At 36.0% G+C, this 19,703-nt stretch overlaps 1 protein-coding gene across 6 annotated transcripts in view; it reads left to right on the top strand.

Annotated features, from left to right (window-relative positions):
- The window catches only part of COL12A1 (collagen type XII alpha 1 chain), a 97,026-nt gene that overhangs the window by 40,295 nt on the left and 37,028 nt on the right, over positions 1-19,703 (top strand). For all 6 annotated transcript variants that reach the window (XR_007708150.1, XM_035543162.2, XM_035543166.2 and 3 more), the window contains exons 18-37: positions 1,027-1,176; positions 1,260-1,379; positions 1,971-2,135; positions 2,297-2,443; positions 3,019-3,158; positions 4,124-4,253; positions 5,306-5,451; positions 5,721-5,850; positions 6,659-6,798; positions 7,612-7,741; positions 9,085-9,224; positions 9,321-9,453; positions 9,554-9,580; positions 9,887-10,029; positions 12,904-13,033; positions 13,933-14,072; positions 15,359-15,488; positions 15,987-16,129; positions 17,173-17,302; positions 17,941-18,083. Coding sequence is in view for 5 of the 6 variants with exons in the window: in XM_035543162.2 (XP_035399055.1) it covers positions 1,027-1,176; positions 1,260-1,379; positions 1,971-2,135; positions 2,297-2,443; positions 3,019-3,158; positions 4,124-4,253; positions 5,306-5,451; positions 5,721-5,850; positions 6,659-6,798; positions 7,612-7,741; positions 9,085-9,224; positions 9,321-9,453; positions 9,554-9,580; positions 9,887-10,029; positions 12,904-13,033; positions 13,933-14,072; positions 15,359-15,488; positions 15,987-16,129; positions 17,173-17,302; positions 17,941-18,083 (2,657 nt within the window). In the remaining variant the exon portion in view is untranslated. The remainder of the gene's footprint in view (positions 1-1,026; positions 1,177-1,259; positions 1,380-1,970; positions 2,136-2,296; positions 2,444-3,018; positions 3,159-4,123; positions 4,254-5,305; positions 5,452-5,720; positions 5,851-6,658; positions 6,799-7,611; positions 7,742-9,084; positions 9,225-9,320; positions 9,454-9,553; positions 9,581-9,886; positions 10,030-12,903; positions 13,034-13,932; positions 14,073-15,358; positions 15,489-15,986; positions 16,130-17,172; positions 17,303-17,940; positions 18,084-19,703) is intronic.

Raw genomic sequence — 19,703 nt, 5'->3', positions numbered from 1 at the left:
CAGTGTTGGATCAATTATGTGGAACATATATGAAATCACAATATCTTTCAACTGTGATGAGTGTGGCTGATTTTTCTCAATGGGATTTCTTCCATATAAAGACCAGAAGCTCTGATGGCAGGAAGCCAGAAAATTTGCAGCTGGTAACACAATCTACAGGAAAAGAGAGAGAGCAAGGATTTTTTTTTTTTTTGAAATGGCTGTGGATAAAATTATTGTCTTTCTGCTTTGTATAAATATTTTGTGATTTTCCATGTGATGAAAACAATATGATGCATATTTTATTCTGTAATTTGTGAACTGAAGATACCTGAAATAATTTCCTACCTTTTCAGAACATTGCAGCTTTATATAAATGTTTGTTCTTGTCCCCTCTCTATTTCTTGAACTGTGTTTATGTTTGTGTATCTTCTAAACTGTGATCTTTCTTTCCTATACGTGCAAACTATTGTACCACCTGTATTACTAAGTCTTTTGTCCCTGAAAATTCAGAAATGATATTTATATGAAAGTGGTTGTTATATATTCTGTTAATTCCACTGCTACATAGTTGAAAATTGAGCAATAGTTTAGTCATGAACAATAGACTAAAATACTGTGACATTGGATAATCTGATAATGTTCACTGCCATGTCAGTGGTTAGCTCTTTGGAAATCCTCTGAAGTAGTTTACAAAATCTCTGAAAGATGGTTATCAGCCATCTTTAAAGACCGAAATAGATACTGACATGACATTAGGGAAGAGCACTGGCCCTGACATTTTAGAAGGCTTATTTCTAAAAGGAAACGTACATGAAAAAATTTATACAGCTTTTGCCATGGAACTAGTGACTAGTGTGAATAACGTTCACAAATAGGTCATACTTGACAGAGTGCCAGTGAATAAAACTAGAGCTATTTTGGAAACTAACTCATGACATATGTCATATGAAAGAGGATTGGGAAAGAAAGCTGTCATGCTAAGGTTATATTTTTCTGGTTGAAACCTATCATGCTAAGGTTATATTTTTCTGGTTGACATGGCAGGTTTAGAATGTAGAACCAGAGCAGAAGCTGATATCGTGCTGCTGGTGGATGGCTCATGGAGTATTGGGCGGCCAAATTTTAAAACTGTCAGGAACTTCATAGCCCGTATCGTTGAAGTTTTTGATATTGGTCCTGACAAAGTACAGATTGGTAAGTCATCATATGTCAGAGAGAAAATGAGGCATAGTTGCTGCATAGCTACATAATAACTGAGTAATAATGGCTTTTTCCAGGTCTTGCGCAATATAGTGGAGATCCCAGGACAGAATGGAATCTGAATGCTTACCGAACAAAACAAGCTTTGTTAGAGGCTGTAGCCAACTTACCATACAAAGGAGGCAATACTCTAACAGGTATGTCACACCACTAGGATTTTCGTTAAGCTCCATGAAAAGAATTCTAGTAGCTGACCCCGGAATTGTGTAGGGGGCTCAAATTCATCCATGATGAAAGGGCCTTATAGTTCTCTCCAGTATGGTTGGAAGAGAATGGGCCTATGTGTATGCATACATATGTATATGTATGTGGACATATGTAAATGTACATGGAAATATATTCTTAGTGGAAATTTGGAGAAAGAGAGAAGGAAAGAACTTGGGTGATGAAGAGCTTGGGTTATTGTTGAGCATATGAGAAGAAGAAAAGGTAGTTCCGTGTCAGGGTTGGCATTAAAGCAAGGTGACCCAAAAGGGAGGCTAGAGTGGATCATATAGGAGCGTGATGCATAGGAGGTAAGAAATTATAGACCTTCAAAGGGCTGAAATAGTGTCAGCTGCTGTTAAGTGTACATGACAGACCACAACTAGATAATGAGTGCCTCTTGAAGTGGTAAATTGTGGAATGGTGTTTTCAGAGTGAAATCATTAGGATGAAATGCTAGCCTTTATCATGACTGTATGTTGAAACAGTTTATAGTGATACTTGCCCTCTTTGTATCATGCTAGGAATGGCCTTGGATTTCATCTTAAAAAACAACTTCAGGCAAGATGCAGGCTTACGGCCCAGAGCTCGCAAAATTGGTGTTCTCATTACTGATGGCAAATCACAAGATGATGTAGTCACCCCTTCAAGAAGACTCAGAGATGAGGGAGTGGAACTTTATGCAATTGGTAAGTATTACATGAAGAGGTGGCCTGAGCCAATTTCCTCCCACCCCTCTGCTAAGTGTATAGAGAAGTGGAAACATGTATGTACCTAAAAGGGTACTTAGATTCAGAGTGTGTTTAAGGGCTTATGTTCATAGTGTTTGTTTTCGTGTCTTCTATGTAAGGTATTAAAAATGCAGATGAAAATGAATTGAAGCAGATTGCAACGGATCCAGATGACATCCATGCTTACAATGTTGCAGATTTCTCCTTCCTGGCTAGCATTGTTGAGGATGTAACTACGAATCTGTGTAACAGTGTGAAAGGTCCAGGTACATCACATTTTCAGTCTAGTTCATCCTTTTTCCATCTATGTGCTTGTGATGCTAATTCCTTTTTATTACTTACTGGGAACACTGCGTAGCCCTGGGCTGTTTTTTCAGCTGCTAGTGTGAGGAAGTTGTGCAGACCACCTGGACTACCCTGCAGGGATTCTTCCTTTCCTTTAAACAATGACTGTGTTATACCTAACACAGCATGATATGGCTGGACGTGCCTGCCTTTTTTCCCAGAGTCAGGAAGTACGTTTCTCAACATGTTACCTTTTTGCTCAGTGTGGCAGGTTCTTTGATGATTCTCATCCAATAAAGAAAATTTTAGCAACCCTACTGTTTTTAAGTATTAATGTCTGACAGCTCAAAAGCAAAGCCTGGCATGGAAAAACACTAATGTTAGCTGATGGTACTCCAAGGAAACACTGGAGTCTTTTTTTTTTTTTTTTTTTTCCCTAAGCTATTTTTGTCTTGTTCTAGTTTGTTTTCAATTGTCAATTTCTGACATTTTTTTGTTGTCGATTCCTGATGACATAAGATAAATTAATACATTTTTAACTTTTTTCCACTTGTAGGTGATTTGCCACCTCCCTCTAACCTAGTTATTTCAGAAGTGACACCCCGTTCTTTCCGTCTGAGATGGAGTCCACCTCCTGAGAGTGTTGATAGATACAGAGTTGAATATTACCCTACCACTGGAGGTCCCCCTCAACAGGTTTGTACTGAATGTTTATCTCTGAGATTGGCCACAATAACATTGGAATTCCACATTACAGTAACATCATTCTAAAGTTTTTGCTCATTAGGGTCTGTACAGTATAGGAGAAAATGAAAAAAAAAAGGCTTCCAAGGTCAAGAATTTCAATAAATGGTAAACAAAATTCCAAAAAATAGGAACATAAAGATGGCTTTGGTTGTTTTAAAATTATTAATCCAGGAGTAAGATGTATTTATTAAAAAGAGTTTACTGATATTTCCAGTAATTCCTTTCTGTTCGTATTCCATTATCCTATATCAGTTTAAATAAGTCTGTAGTAGGATTTTTCTGAGCATACTCACAAGTAAGCTCACTGTCCTTTTAATACATTTTCTTGTTAAAAGAAAAAAAAAAGAGTGAACTCTGAATGTACCATCTCTGAACGTAGCTTTTAAATCTTAACTCAAATTTGACTCATGGTGAGTTTAATCTTAGTAAAACATGACCTCAGGATTTGACTTCTGATTTGGTTGGAGCAATCATTCCAGTGCACATGGACTTTACAGCTTGACTGCTTGCTGGCATTGCTAGTCTGCAAGGTGTTGCTAGTGGCATGTACTGTAACAACCTGGATTATCCTGGATGCTTGAAATCTTTTTCCAGGTGGTAGCATATAGTGATGGCACTTTCTTTATGTTGCTGAATAATGTAAAAATGTACATCATGTGTGAAAGCAGGGTGGAGAGTGAATGATGCTAGCTATATCCAGTCCTGTTGAAAACAAGTCTGCTTGAGCATTCCCTACAGCCTGCTTTGCAAAAATAATGTTATACTGTAAGATAAAATATGTAGAAGATTAACACTATAGTGATTTTCAGTTCCATACCATTGATTTCTGAAAAGTTTCACAAGGAATTATTTTTCTCTTAGAGACAGGTGTACATTTGTTATACAGTTGTTAACATTCATTCTTTTTTATGTAGTTTTATGTAAGTAGGATGGAAACTACAACAGTTCTGAAAGATCTGAAACCTGAAACAGAATATGTTGTTAACGTGTTTTCAGTGGTAGAAGATGAAAGCAGCGAACCTCTAATCGGCAGTGAAACAACCTGTAAGTTATAATTGTGATGTGAATAACATAAGAACCAATTTGATATGAGGAGAACTTTTCAAAAGAACTTTGAAAAGGGCTTTCTTTTTAGAGGAAACAAAATTTTTAATTTCAATGATCAGATTATGTTGTGTTACCCTGGTTGTTGAGATCTTGTCTGGAAAGCTGTAGCAAAGAGAAATTGCAGTATGGAAAAAATGTTTGTTCCAGCTTCATTCTGGGCTCATAAAGCACAGGGGTATACACCTTCTTAGACTAGAGCAATAGCAATGAATTACAAGGCAGAGTTTATAAACTCTAGAAATTTGACCAGATAGAAACCTGTAGTGCTTCATTTCCATATTAGATAGTTAATTCCTGCTACTAGCAGACAGAATACTATATGAAATTCATTCTGATTTTATCAGATTAATTAAAAGTATGTTCAACACTATAAAATCACTTCTGTGAGGCACAGCCATTATGTTTTTACTGTCAGTTGTCTACAGGATTGATTTAGGTGGATTCTGTGCTGAATGCAACATAGGGTGACTTTCCTGCCTGTTCAAGAATATTGAATGCTAGTGTCTCATTTCAATTCTGTCATTGTTTTGCATTAGGCTTGTCATAAATCCCTAAAGAAGCTACATGATTTTCATAAAGTCTGTGATAATTTTTGATATTTATTCGATAATTTGAGAAATATAGAAAAAGAAAGTATATAAAATCTTTTTAGAAGTGCAGATCTCAAAGTAGTCATGTACTGTTTCATATTAGATCATCCATGTGAGTTAATGTTGCTTTTTAGAATATTCAAGTGTTCCAGTGCAGACTTGTAAGATAGTTTTTTAGCTGTGTGTAGCAAATCTATAGCATATTCAAAATGTGATGACAATTACTTCATTCTTAAATATAGCACCATTTAAAATACTACTACTTGTAGATGACTTTTCTACTGCCTGTAATGTACCCCAATACCCATGCACAATATTTTCTGTGATGTACTATCTGTGATGTGAAATATGAAAAGTGAAAAAGGTGAAAAAAATTAATATATATTTTTTAAATGACAGTGCCAATGTCTTCAGTTAGAAACCTGTATGTTTATGACATTGGATCAACTTCCATGCGAGTGAGATGGGAACCTGTCAATGGAGCTACAGGTTACTTGTTAACATATGAACCAGTGAATGCCACAGTCCCAGCCACAGAGAAAGAGGTAAGAGAATTTGTCTTCACCTCTTGTACTCTACAAAAATAATAAGAAAAACCAATTTTCTTGATATATCATAATAACCAAAAGAGGCTGATATGTAGCACTCAAAGTGCAGTGATTACTGGGGTATTGTATACAATGACATCAGCCAGGAAGCTGTAAATATACTGTGAATGTCACAAACAAAATTCCCTTGAGGTTAGATCATTGCTTGCTCTTCTGCCTTTGCTTTTTTTCGTTTTTAAACATGGTGTGTTATTTTTCATGTACAGATGCGTGTTGGACCATCAGTGAATGAGGTTCAGCTGGTAGACCTCATCCCCAATACTGAGTACACTTTAACAGCTCATGTATTGTTTGGTGATATCACCAGTGACCCACTCACCTCCCAGGAAGTGACATGTATGTACATCTTGATTTTTGCTTTGTTGTTATTGCTTCAGCAGAATTTAACCTTCATTTTATTTTGTGCAACAGTTTTATATATTCTATTTAGAAGACCATCTTATCCATATTTTATGCATTTTATACCACTCTCACATTTCCAAAAGATCTTATGGGCAATTTCAATGAAAAGGTACCTACTATTAAAAGAGGAATATTTTCTTTTTTCCTTCAGTAATGAAGGAAGTTATACTGTTATAGTGTTTTTAAAAAAGACTCAATCTTGCTTGCATTTAGGAACCTTGTTCTCAAATTCAGACATTCTCTAAAATACAGAAAATGCAATGCCTCCCCAAATATTAATAAAATTGGAAAAGTTAAGTAAGAAGGAAACATGCCATACAAAGGGAAAAATTGGTCTAACCATGGCTTAAACATAGCTTACCTTTCCTTAAACATCTTTCCTTGAACATTTCGTACTGCCAGAGGAATGTTTCTGGGCTAGATGCACTCTATATGGTAATCTTTATGTTCTTGAAAAATGTTAAGCCCTTGACTGTACATGAAAAGTTAAGTTTTTAAGCTCTGTTACTTCTGTATTGTGCTCATAATTTACAAATATGAAGCTACTTGTTTATAGCTGTTTTGCTTATTGCTGGGACAATATGTTCTTAAGCTGTCTCAGATAACGGCCTGAGCAATGAACTTCATGTGAAATTATTGCCTCCATTTCAATGCAATATATGAAAATACTTAATGACTTCTGAGAGACCTGTGCCTCTGCTGTGAATAGCATTTTCACTTGCTACCATCATTATTTTTACAGTACCTTTGCCTGGACCAAGAGGCTTAACAATTAGGGATGTTACTCACAGCAGCATGAATGTCCTCTGGGATCCTGCTCCAGGGAAGGTTCGAAAATACATCCTAAGATACAAAGTAGCTGATGAAGCTGACATAAAGGAGGTAAGCAAAAGGAATGTTTTTGCAAGTACTTGGTGGTTTTCTTTTGAGGAGCCAGCTTATTAAATAAATAGTAAAAGCAATATAGCAAGCCAGTATTAAGAACAGAGAACATCAGTTCTTGGAATTTGCAGTCAGGAAAGGGTACTGATGTCTTGGAAGCTGAATAAACTTGAGATGGATTTCTTCTTTCTTTCCCTCCTCCTTCTCCTCTTAAAGAAAGGAAAAAAAGCTCAAACTGATTGGAGAATTATTCTGTGCTTTGATAAATAACCATTTCTTCTCTCTGCTTAAGTGTTACCTTGCCAAGCTTTTAGAATTAGGAGAACACGATTGCAGAATAAAGGTATGTTAGCCCCTCTGCCTACTGGCAGCTCACGGGTGAGCATTGTTAGAGATGTCTTTCTTACAGTTATGTGCAAACATTCCATAATTTTACTGCTGGACATCAATGTAACTCTTTGAGGTTTAAATGTGTTTTTCTAAGTGAATGAGAATTTTCTGTGAATTTTCTAAGTGAATGAGAATTTCTGAAAATTCTGTATCCTCATTTCCAAATTGAGTTAAGCAGTGAAAGAGTTACAAAAAGTTTACTGGTAGCTGAGAGAATACTCTTTGCAAGGACAGTTAGTGGATAGAACTCAATATTCAGATGTAAATGTATGGCAACAAATGACAAAATTTAGCACATAATACTTTTCTATTTCTATTCTAATACTTTCCTGTTTTTCAGTACAGGGATTTCTAACATTTGATCAAATGCAGAATCAGAAATAGAATAATTTTAAACACTTAAGTCACTGTTTTTATTCCTAGGTGGAAATTGACAGACTCAAAACCAGCACCACTCTTTCTGACCTTTCCTCCCAAAGACTGTATAATGTAAAAGTTGTTGCTGTGTATGATGAAGGGGAATCTCTACCAATAGTTGCAGAAGCTGTCACTCGTAAGTTTTCCTAACAACCCTTCTTTTAGTTATTTTTACGTTATATTCTATTTGAGTATGTTGCAATATATTACTAAGTTAAGGTGGAAACATAATTTCATCTGTCTGAGAAATATTTTATTTGTAGCATTATTTGCAATATAATAATCCCCAGAAATCTCAGATGAGTTGTATTTTACTGCAGTGAACACTGAAACTGGTCTGCAGTGAGGAGGCAGACCAGCAACTGAAGCATAATTATTGACATTAAGATGCTGAAGGAGGAATGTAAGGGTAGAATTAGAGAACGCAGAGGAAAGGGCTTGCAAGTCTATACAGTTCTTTGATATCTAGGAAAGAAAGTGAGAATCTGGGACGTATACTAGGGGCTTAAAGAGATGTGATCTTTCTTCTGGTACCAGAGAGTTTTTGTAGCATGAAATGGTACTTTTAGAGATGTTATTCAGGGAATCATAAAGGCGACTCTTCAGTAATAACAGAACAAGAAAATCATATTGCATGGAGTATAAGAGCAGATATCCATGTAAGAGACATGTCCAACTAAAAAGAAAAAGCTGACATCAGGGAAGCCCTCATCCTGATCTAATCTTATGATTTAAGAACACAGTTAAAATGAAGAGCTAGAATAGAAATAAGCAATGTTACCTTATCACTGACCATCACTCTGATGTGAAAAGAAAGAAAAATGCTCTCATTTGAAGCCTGGTGTTTTTAAAAATATTTTTGATTTTTTGTTGTTGTTGTTGTTTTGCTTGCTTTTGTGTGAGCTTGTGGTTTGTAGCTGTGGTTTTGTCTGAGTGTGTAAAGAGAAAGAGGAAAAATCAGCCAAAATAATTGCTTTTAGTTTAATTCTTTGGTTTTACCTCTTTACTCATTTCTTTCCAGTAGCTATAACATTTTGCCTTCTTAACTTACAGTTAACCTCAGTGAACTTTTTCTAAGACAATCTTGTAATTCAGTCATGACTTATTTGGTTTATATAAGGAATTTTAAGATCTGGAAGAAACTCATGCAGGACCTCAATGTCTGTATGTGGGAGTTCGTAGTTACCCCTTCTAACTCCAAAATGTAAGAGCTAGGACTTTGTTTGTTGTGAGTAGGTGTGTGAGTTTTTCTGAGGTCATTAGAGCGGTTTTATCAGGTGACGACCTGTTGATGTGAGATTATGAAGGACAATTTGCTTAGAATAGGTGGGCTCAGTTATACCAAGTATTTTACTGTACTCATTTGAAGCATGGTAAGTAAGGTCTGAATCATCTACATAATCTTCTAAATTCTTTGTCTGAGTAGTTCCTTGGCTTAATTTTATTTTGTAGTTACATTGTTTCCTTTTCTCACAATAGAGCCTGTGCCAGCACCAGTCAATCTCAGAATCACAGATGTAACAAAGCACAGTTTCAGAGGAACTTGGGATCATGGAGCTCCAGATGTCTCTCTATATAGAATAACCTGGGGACCCTATGGAAGATCAGAAAAACAGGAGGTAAGAATAGTCACCATAAGATTTTGGGGGCAGTCTCTCAGAGGGCATATTTTAAAATCAATCAATCAATCTATCTATTTATTATTTCCCCACAAGACCATCTTAAATGGGGATGACAACAGTCTGGTCTTTGAAAATCTGGATCCAGATACATTGTATGAAGTCTCAGTTACTGCCATCTATCCTGATGAATCAGAAAGCGATGACCTGATTGGCAGTGAACGAACATGTAAGTAATTATAGGGCATCTGCATGTTATTACTGATATTTGTTAAATCAGAAAGCATACACATACAAGAATACTGAACACTCTTTTTTTTTTTTTCTAGTACCCTTGGTACCTATAACCACACCAGGTAAGAATCTGAATTTCCGGGTATGTTATTATTAAAGAAAACTCATAGCTACCTTTTTTTCTAAACCGAGAAGAATGTTGACATTAAAAAGCTGAGATCATTTAATAAACAGCATTGTGTATTTGGAAGAATACTAAACATTAGATTACCACGTTTATTATTTTACAAACATTACAGTTTATGTTGTCTTGTTCTTAATACATTCTGCTCTTGGTCAGGCATTCATGCAGCCCTAAAAGTATGAATGAAGTGTTTGCCCCTGCTTTTTGCTTGAATTAAATATTTATTTTTCACCACCTTTCTTAGCCCCAAAGAGTGGCCCACGAAACCTTCAGGTATACAATGCAACGTCACACAGTTTGACTGTAAAGTGGGATCCTGCCAGTGGTCGAATACAGAGATACAAGATCATTTACCAGCCTATCAGTGGAGATGGCCCTGAACAGTCGGTAACTAATTTTGAATTACTGTAGTTATTATAAGGTAGTTCTACAAATTAATGTGTTAGAAGAATTTATTTACAAAGCACAACTACATATTAATCACCTTTTAGGTGAAGACATATTTGTAGTAGGTAAGTATATATTCCTACCTTTTTCTTTCTCCCCTTTCAAATCTGAGATAGAACAGTCTCTAGGGAGCAAAAAAACCCCCATAACTTTAGATACAGCCCTATAAAAAAAAAACATATAGTCTATAGATATAACTAGAATATAGTTACAGTCTGTTGAGGAATAAATCGTTCAGCACATAAGAATACAAGTTACAGATATGCAGGTACATAGTTATCTCAACAGTCAAGAATATGAACTACCATGACTACTTCCATAGTCCAGTGTTCATCATGTTTTTTTTCATACTGTGATTTTTGTGTTATTAGAGGCACTTTGCCTTGGAACATACTGTGGGCAGTTGAGAATTGCATGGTATCCTCTCTTACCATGCTGAGGAGAGAATAACCCCCAAGAAGTCTTAGCTGCGAACATGAGTCCATGGGAAACACGTGCTAGGGAATAGTTTAAGGTTGAGTGTCTTTTAATATATTTGAGCAGCTTTAATGATAAGGAGAGCCAGTACTGTGTGATTAGCCAGCTTTCCCTGCATCATCAGCAAGAATTGTGATGAGTGCCCATGGTCCATGCAACACCACTTGGGAATGTTAATTCAGTCAGCCTGTATATCAGAAACAAGCGCTACTTAAAAATGCCCTCTTCTGCAGTGGGAAGCTGTTGTGGTTACTGACACATGCCTCAGAGTCTCAGATGAAAACCACACACATTTAGCTTGTTCCTGTAATCAGAGATCACCATGTTCAGAAGCGTATCTAGGAATGTTTTGGAAACTTATGCACCCGTTTCTACTTTCTTCTGAACAACATGCATTTCAGTTAAAGTAATTGAACTGTTGAATGAGTTTAGTTGAGAAATCATTAAAAGAATAAGAAGCAGCAGCAAGGTGAATTCATATTTTTGCTCGTACTGGAGTGAAAAAAAAGAATTATGGGCATTCTGTGGAAATTTGTGCAGTGACAAAGGATGGACTTAATTAATCTTAATGGACGTAATTATTCACAACTGGATAAAATCCAGCAGTGGCAGCTGGAGAAGACTCCATTTTTTGAGAAAAGCATGCTCTGTTCACAGCATATTAATGTCTGCAAATAATTCTCAGTCATAGGATAGTAATTACTTACTTTTTTGTCACTATGATATTTGATTAAACTGCTGCGGTTGGGTCCCTAGGACTGTCCCACTGAAATATACAAAATGGAATTTCTAGAAGATCTTTACTGCTCTTTAAGACTGGTCTGACATCTAATGGCCTTGGCATAAGGAGAGACCACCACAGATGATTTGAAGACAACTCTGCAAAAACTGCACATCAAACTGTGGAGGCCATTGTGATCATTTAGGGACAGATTTTGAAAGGCAAATAGATATGAAACTATGGAGGCAGCCACAATAGGATGCTAAAAGCATTTATGGTTTGAATTGTGTTTTGGACACTTCAGTACAAATCAAAAGTTTCCTCGTAAATTAAAATTATTCTATGAAATATGAAGATGAGTAAGTTCCTGCTTGTTATCACTGCATCAGCATAAGATCTTATGACAACATACACATATGAATTGAGTAGGCTTTGAAAATAAGCAGGTAGTCTTAAAAGTTAAAAAGATGCTCTAAAGTAAGAGCACTTTTCACACAATTAAAAACACAAAATCTCAAAATTCCCAGATGCCAGAGATCTGAATATTATTTGTAATGCACTGCAAATCTTTTCCTTGGTGGAGATTGTTGGAACAGGATTATATATACCCCCTCTGAGAACTGGAGCACCTGTCCTGTGAAGAAAGGCTAAGAAAGTTGGGGTTGTTAGCCCAGACATTAAAGTCTGTGGGGAGACCTTATAGCAGCCTTCCAGTGTTCAATGGGAGCCTTCAGGAAAGCCGGGGAGGGACTCTTCATCAGGAATGTAAGACAATGGGTAATGGCTTTAAACTAAAAGAGTGTGGATTTAGATTAGGTGTAAGGAAGACATTTTTTACTCAGAGAGTGATTGGAACACTGGAACTGGTTTCCCAGAGAAGCTGTGGGTCCCCCATCCCTGGAAGCGTTTAAGGCCAGTTTGGCTGGGGCTGTGAGCAACTTAGCCTGGTGGAAGGTGTCCCTGTCCATGGTAGGGGGGTGGAATGAGATGATCTTTAAGGTCCCTTCCAACCCAAACCATTCTGTGATTCTACATTAAGGAAAAATTGAAATGAAAGATGTATAATGATTTTAGACTCTTAAGAAGGATGTATTAGAAACAGAAGCATCATATTATAAACTGCATGAAATCAAGGATTGACAATGTCAATAAAATGTTATATTAGAGATCTGCAGGGTGTTGTAATGTATTCCATGCTTGCCTTCTACCTGAGAGTGGAGCATAATAAGGACACTTCACAGTCTGTCAAAATGAATAAAAGACTCTCATTGATTTCAATATTATGTAGTCAGAGGTAATGTGGAGAAACAGCTCTGTTCTGGCACAGAACTGACAGTTGATATGTGATTGTGGTTACATGCAAGTTTGGAGGTCTTAAAGAATACTGGCTTTGTGTTGCTTGACTCTGTCTTAACTGTTAAAGATAAATATGAATACGTATGAAAATATTATTGTTCAATGCCTACTGTCAGCTTCCATCCCAAGAGGATTGCACCATATGATATACCATAGTGTTTTCCACTCAGCATCAAATGATTACATTGTTCATTATTACAGTAAGCATAAAAACAGCAGCATGAAAAGCACTTTAATCTTTTCCTTTTGTTTTACTGCAGACTATGGTAGGTGGGCGGCAGAACAGTGTAGTGATACAGAAGCTGCAGCCTGACACACCATATGCTATCACTGTGTCCTCAATGTACGCAGATGGTGAAGGGGGGCGAATGACAGGCCGAGGCAGAACCAGTAAGTAACTTTTTGTGATCTTCTTGTTAGGTGAGAAACAAATTTGATGTATTGCTTTTCAGATTAGATGAGAAAATATTTCTGTGGTGAAATTCATCATGTCTATTTGTTATTTGTTCTTTGGTGGATTTCAAGTATCTAAACTAATTAAGGTGGCCTATCAGTCTACTGCCTAAAAAGAAATCCTAGGCCACTAGTTTTAGACTTCTGAAAGCTGAGAAACCCTAATGCTACCATTGCACTTCTTCCTCACTTTAATCTGTTTAATTGTCTCCTTATGTCACAATTTAACAAAAACCTTCAAGCATCTGAAGGCATGTGACTCTCACATGTGTGCTGTTAGGTGTAAGTTTACTATTTTCTTGTGAGCACCTTCCATTTGCAGGCTGGCCTTTACAGAATGCAATTGGAGACTGTACTATTTTATGTTAATACTGTTTTGGTCCTTCTGTGGAAAGCACTGAGTGATTTGCTACCAGAGGCACTTCAGGCATAAAAACCAATTCCCTATTTTTTCAATTACTTAATTAATTGCATATTTAAATTATCTATTTATTAATAGATTTATTAATTAATATGTACTTTATTTTTGAATCTGCTTTGGAAGGTCAAACATAGCAAAGTGCTTGGAGACAAGTGAGGAAAATAATCCTAATGAACTCATGCTATAATTCTGAAATAATGTCCAGAAAGAAACTTTTTTTTACTGTGTTCAGCGTTCTTTATGCTGTTGGTTGGGTCTGTTGTGTTCTGGTTGATGAATACAAGTAACATTTAACACGAACTACTAAACCTGCTTTTAAAAAACTTCCTAATAATACATTGCATGACTGTGATCTGATAGCACAGGGTGAGAGAATGTGGCCCCACATTTCTGACAGCTCATTGATCCGTTTCAGAACCTCTCACTACTGTGAAGAATGTGCTAGTTTATGACCCAACCACCAGTACTCTGAATGTTCGATGGGATCATGCAGAAGGAAATCCTCGCCAGTACAAAGTGTTTTATGGGCCTACAGCTGGAGGTGCAGAAGAAATGGTAAATCCTTCTGTGGATCTCACTAACTGTCTTAAATAAATTGCAGCCCATGGTAGTAGTGAGAGGAATCCTGTGGACTGAAGTGTGTCTTGTTTGTCAACACACTGGCATTTTCTTTTTGTATCTACCCTAAAGCAAATGCAGAACACCCCCATGAAAGTCAGTTATTCTCATCTGTAATACTGATATTTGGTTTTATGTATTTGACATTAACATGGAGATTTAATACCACACACATTATTTGTTTGTTTATTCTTAGGGCAGTATGTGTGAGCATGAAGCTGATTTCAGGGTGTACAAAAGGCTGTAAAGTCAGACCTTATTTCTACCCATTTTTACTACTAAGAAGTCATGTGGCAGTAGTCAGTCATTTGGGATGATATTTTTGAAAGCAGAAAAATCCACATGGGTGGATTCTAATCTTCTAAAATTACTTAATTACTAATGAGCTAAAACAATCTTGAAAATAGGATTTGATCACACTTGTTGCAGATTGGGAAAATATTATTCTTTCCCACTTGTGTTTCATATTCCACATCTGCACAAGTTGATGTGCCAGTGAAATAAGGAGTACATGAATTACTCCTATTTCAACAGCATGCACAGAGCTACTGACAAAAAGTATTCCTAAATGCCATGGAATTTTACTTACAACATGAGGTGCTCATTACTTCTTGTCATTATCGTGTTGTAGTGTTATGTAATGCTGATTTTGAAAGTGACTTAATGACTCTTGAACTGCTAAATAGTACTCATTAAAAAGATCACTGTAGATTCTTTTTACTGATAATAGTAGAACAGGATCAAAAGTGAAAGTCAGCTATAAGTGATTGTACAGGAGAGCATAGGACTTAATGACCATTGTCCAAGATAGAATCTTCCTGAAGGCCAATTCTAGCAGATAACGTGAACTGTCTTACCTGAAATGTCAACAACTTTCTTCTGTCATAAAGATTTTATAACATCCAGTCTAGAAATGAGATATGGTGGAGGTGGTGATTTTTAAAGGAGGGGAAATTGCAATCTACCATTCTGGATTGTGAGGTTACTGCTATATTCAGCGATAAAAATATATATATAATTTGAAAATCTCTTGGGTTAAATCAGATCTAGGTTGATGCTAATAGGCCTGCCTATGTTAACTGCAGTATATGTTCCCTTGTGGGGTAGTAATCATGCATAGAATAATATAAAATAAATATCAGCAGTAACGGAGATACAAAAAGCTGAACTTTTTGCATTTTCATGTAAATGTTATGCCTCTGTATTTCTTTTTAAATTTGTAGACCACAGTACCCGGAAATACAAACTATGTCATCCTGAGAACTCTTGAACCCAACACACCTTACACTGTAACTGTGGTTCCAGTTTTTCCAGAAGGGGATGGTGGACGTACGTCTGACACCGGAAGAACTTGTAAGTAAAACAGTCCTTTTAAACTAAATGTTGGGATTTTTGTTTAGTGACTCAAATCATTAGAAATTGAAGACTTCTAATTAATTTATATCAATTATAGATTTTTTTCCCAAGCTAAAACTTTTTTTACCTGCATGTTTATGGTTGTAGCTCTGTAACTTATTCTTTTTCATTGGAGACTTTCAGTTCATTTATCTCAGGCAAGTTAAACTCTTATGTTGTGAAGCTAACTTATTGTTTACTTACACACAACAGTAAAATTTCAATTCTAGTGCCAGTAGCTGCCCTGCTGCCTGGCAGGGATGCTTTTAAAGATTAATAACTAAGATTCTTAGCTTCATAGAAGGGTAAATAAATAATGTTAGGGTAACACAAATCATGTGTTTATCTTGGGCTGCTGTATTTCTCAGCTTATTTTGAGCACTGTTGAAAATTCAAGTAGAACTAGAACTTACGTAAGCAGCTTTGTAAGCTTAATTTTAATTATCCTTGACCTAGTGGAGAGAGGAACACCAAGAAACATTCAAGTTTACAATCCCACACCAAACAGCATGAATGTCCGTTGGGAACCTGCTCCAGGTCCAGTACAGCAATACAGAATTAATTACTCTTCGCTATCTGGCCCAAGGCCATCAGAATCTGTAAGTAATTTAGTTTTTATACTATTCCTTAAAAGTGTGTGGAGGATATTGCTTCCTTCAATGAGTGTAGAACAATAACAATAAACGTAGGCCAACCGTCCGCCTAGGATTGTCCCTCCTGAAAATACTGTGCCTATAGAAATTTAGTATATTGTAAACAAAAGCTTAATTTGGTGAAATGAAAAAAAAAAAAGAGATAAGACTGTCACACTTAAAGCTGATTAATGAGTATCCTTTATTTTACTGCAGGTAAAGATGAGTTAAAATCTTTATTTTATAAAGTCAGAAGGAAACAATATTTATTAGGAAATGTTTAATTATGAAACCAGATGCCAACTTTATATGATATTACTACTGAATCATCTCTTTACCCTAAATCATTAGTGCTTAAATAGGACTGGGTGAGCAGTGAAGTCTGCATAGGGGTAAAAATTTGCCCTCCAGATGTGAAGAGTTCTTGGATTGGTGTAGAAATGGGTGCAGTTTTAGATATAGGCCTGTGAATATACTCACATAAAATGTGCACCCATATTGTACATAAATATGTTTTTGTGTAGGGAAGAATAAGAATTTTTAACGAGTCATTTGCATCTGTAAAGTGTAACTGCATAGTACTTTACGCATGAGTAGGAACCTGTCAATTAGAAAATGACCTTTACATGTCAGGAAACCATGATAGAATTTGCATTTTTTGTTTTGGGTTCCTGAATTTTCTTTCTTTTTTTTTTTCCCTTCTTTCCTTTTTTTTTTTTTTCTGAACAAATTTAATGTAAAATATAAGGCAAAACAACAACATAACAGAACAAGCCCTCCATTTGCAGAATTAATGCTCCTCATGTATTTATCTTTTTTTTTTAGTAGCACCTGCTGTTGAATTGTTATCAATGTTATTTGGTTATTTTAAACTTGTGTTATTTTTCTTGAAAAATACACATCATGGTCATGTTCCCAACTCTTCTATATTTCATTCAAGTTGTTATTCTAAAAAGATATGGTATAAATTGAATATTTTTTTATATAGGTGTATTTTCTTTCTGTTTTAGATTGTGGTACCAGGCAACACTCGTGATGTGATGCTGGAGCGCTTGACTCCTGACACTGCTTACTCGATAAATGTTATAGCTCTGTATGCGGATGGAGAAGGAAATCCAAGTCAAGCACAGGGAAGAACATGTAAGAGGCAGTACTTGTTTTGTGAAATCTATGTCAAGACTGATGTGTGAGGAATCTATAAAATTGGTTACAATCAAAAATAGTGTAAGCCATTCAGTGCAACTCAAAGATCAAAATGTCTGAATTATGGCTGAAGCAATTGTAGGCCTCCATTGAAGGGAGCTGTTGCTATATTGCGTGGCAGCTGGAGTACATGCATAACCACCAAACTCATTTTCACTTGTGAAATAAGCCTAATTTGAATTTATATGTTTAAAAAAGAGCATAAAAATGTTCTTTAAAATGTGTTGAAAGACAAATATCAATTTCTCTTTCTGAAAACAAATAGCACATAAAGATGGCTAGAATTTGTTGTGAACAGGAAAAAAAAGTACTTCCTGTTCTGTGTCTTGCTTAATAATTATACATCAACCTTCTAGATGTTAATTTGTTTTGCTGAAGAGGCCTAAACACTAAAACCTGTCTTACAGCTTAGCTTGCAGAAATGAAGTGTAAAGGAACTTCCTATGGCATTCATAGGCCAGCACTCTTTTGCTGTTTCTATGCTTTCTCTGTTAAATCCCCATACACATCTAAAACTTGTAGATGTGATAAGCTGTAGGTGTACTTATGCAGCATTCTGTATTTTTTTTCTTTAGTGCCTCGCAGTGGTCCAAGAAATGTGAGAGTGTTTGATGAGACCACAAACAGCCTTTCTGTACAATGGGACCATGCTGATGGGCCAGTCCAGCAGTACAGAATCATTTATTCATCCACTGTGGGAGATCCTATTGATGAATATGTAAGTTCTGTAATTCTTTAATACGCACCAAGATGTTTTTGGTTAATTGCTTAGGCTACAGAAAAACGAAGATACCCGTTTTACTTTGTAATGCACTTTGGGTATTTTGTGGGTTCGTTGGTCATTGTTAGTTCTGAGAAGCCATGTTTTGTAGAAAATATTTTTTCCCACAAAGTTGCAGAACATGTACAGTTTAATGAACCAAATTCTGTGTAAAATAATGTTAAAGATGTGAGTCAAATCATTAATCTGAAGATTCTGAGCAGAGCCTGTTTCCTGACATTTAGTTAAAAAATTGTGCTACAATGAATAGCCATCCATTACTTCATACTCCATTCATTATGCAGTCAGTGTGCTAACATACAGAATAAACATGTCTGCTTTTCATAGATTGAAGAGAGTTGCCAGAGCTTAATCAGAAAGCAATGGTAAATTTCATTCAGCATCTAACTTGTATTTGTAAGGTTCAGTATGAATTGTGTTTGTGTTTAATTTCCTGTAGCTTAATGATAGCACAAGTTAATCTGATGTTTATAAAATTATCTGAGTGTTTAGAGCAAAGCCAAATTCAGATCCTATAGAGGGCAATGGTGGAATTTCTGCTGACTGCCACTAGCCAAAATGTAACATGTAGAGCACTATCTAAATGCTCTAACTGCTTATATATTATTGTACAGGGCATGCTGAAAATTCACAGGTTGAAAAATTCCTACTGGACCTGTTATTTAGGACACAACTAATTTTGAACACATATCTTCTCTGCAGAAAACATTGGAAATTTCATAAAAATAGCAAGTCTGAAACAACTGAATTCTTTTATCAAGTAATAATGGAAAATGTTGACTGGGACATACTTTTGAGATATCTCAAGTTAATTTCTGTAGTTTCAGTGCTTTATAGCCCTTTTATGAAGCAGAGTCACTTTTGGACTATGCCTACCTGTTGATTAGAAGGAAGCAATAGTGCACATCTGCACCAAGAAGTTGAGGAGATTAAGGGTTGCATGAATAGGCAAGTTTTTTCATATCAAAATATTCAGAGCTTCTTTCTCAGAACAACGTGTTTGTGCTGAAACAGTGATAGCCTGACATGAGGATGATGAAGAGATAGAAAGGAAACTGACAAGTAGTGTGAATGGCTTTTTTCCCTCCTTGTTTTAGGAGCTTTATATTCTCTTTTTCTGTCTCCAAACACATTCTCGTGACTTTTTCCTTTCTATAAGGGAGCAGTACTGAAATACTGAAATCTGGGGGAGAAAATGCAGCATCTCAGTCTGACTGTAGAATCACAGAATCATTTAGGCTGGAAAAGATCTTCAAGATATAAGTCCAACATCAACCTAACCTGCTGAGTCCCATCACTAAACTATGTCCCTTTTGAGGGTAGGGACTGAAGAGTCAATTTGATTTATCTTTTTATGTTGGCTTTATAACAGTGCTTTATATTTTAAAATAATGAGTACTAAGAATTGTTCCTAGGCTATAACCCTTAAAATATCCTGAATGACTTGATCTACAGTGGACATAAAAAATTGTGTCAAAACAAATTTTTAGTTCTACTTATTGTTTTTGTTGATCGGTTACAGTACTGGGAGTTTGTTCACCTCTGTTTCTTTTATAT

This window comes from Cygnus atratus, chromosome 3, assembly GCF_013377495.2.
Source record: "Cygnus atratus isolate AKBS03 ecotype Queensland, Australia chromosome 3, CAtr_DNAZoo_HiC_assembly, whole genome shotgun sequence".
Lineage (NCBI taxonomy): Eukaryota > Metazoa > Chordata > Aves > Anseriformes > Anatidae > Cygnus > Cygnus atratus.
Note: the sequence above shows the minus strand (reverse complement) of the source record. Positions and strands in the feature narration are given on the sequence as shown.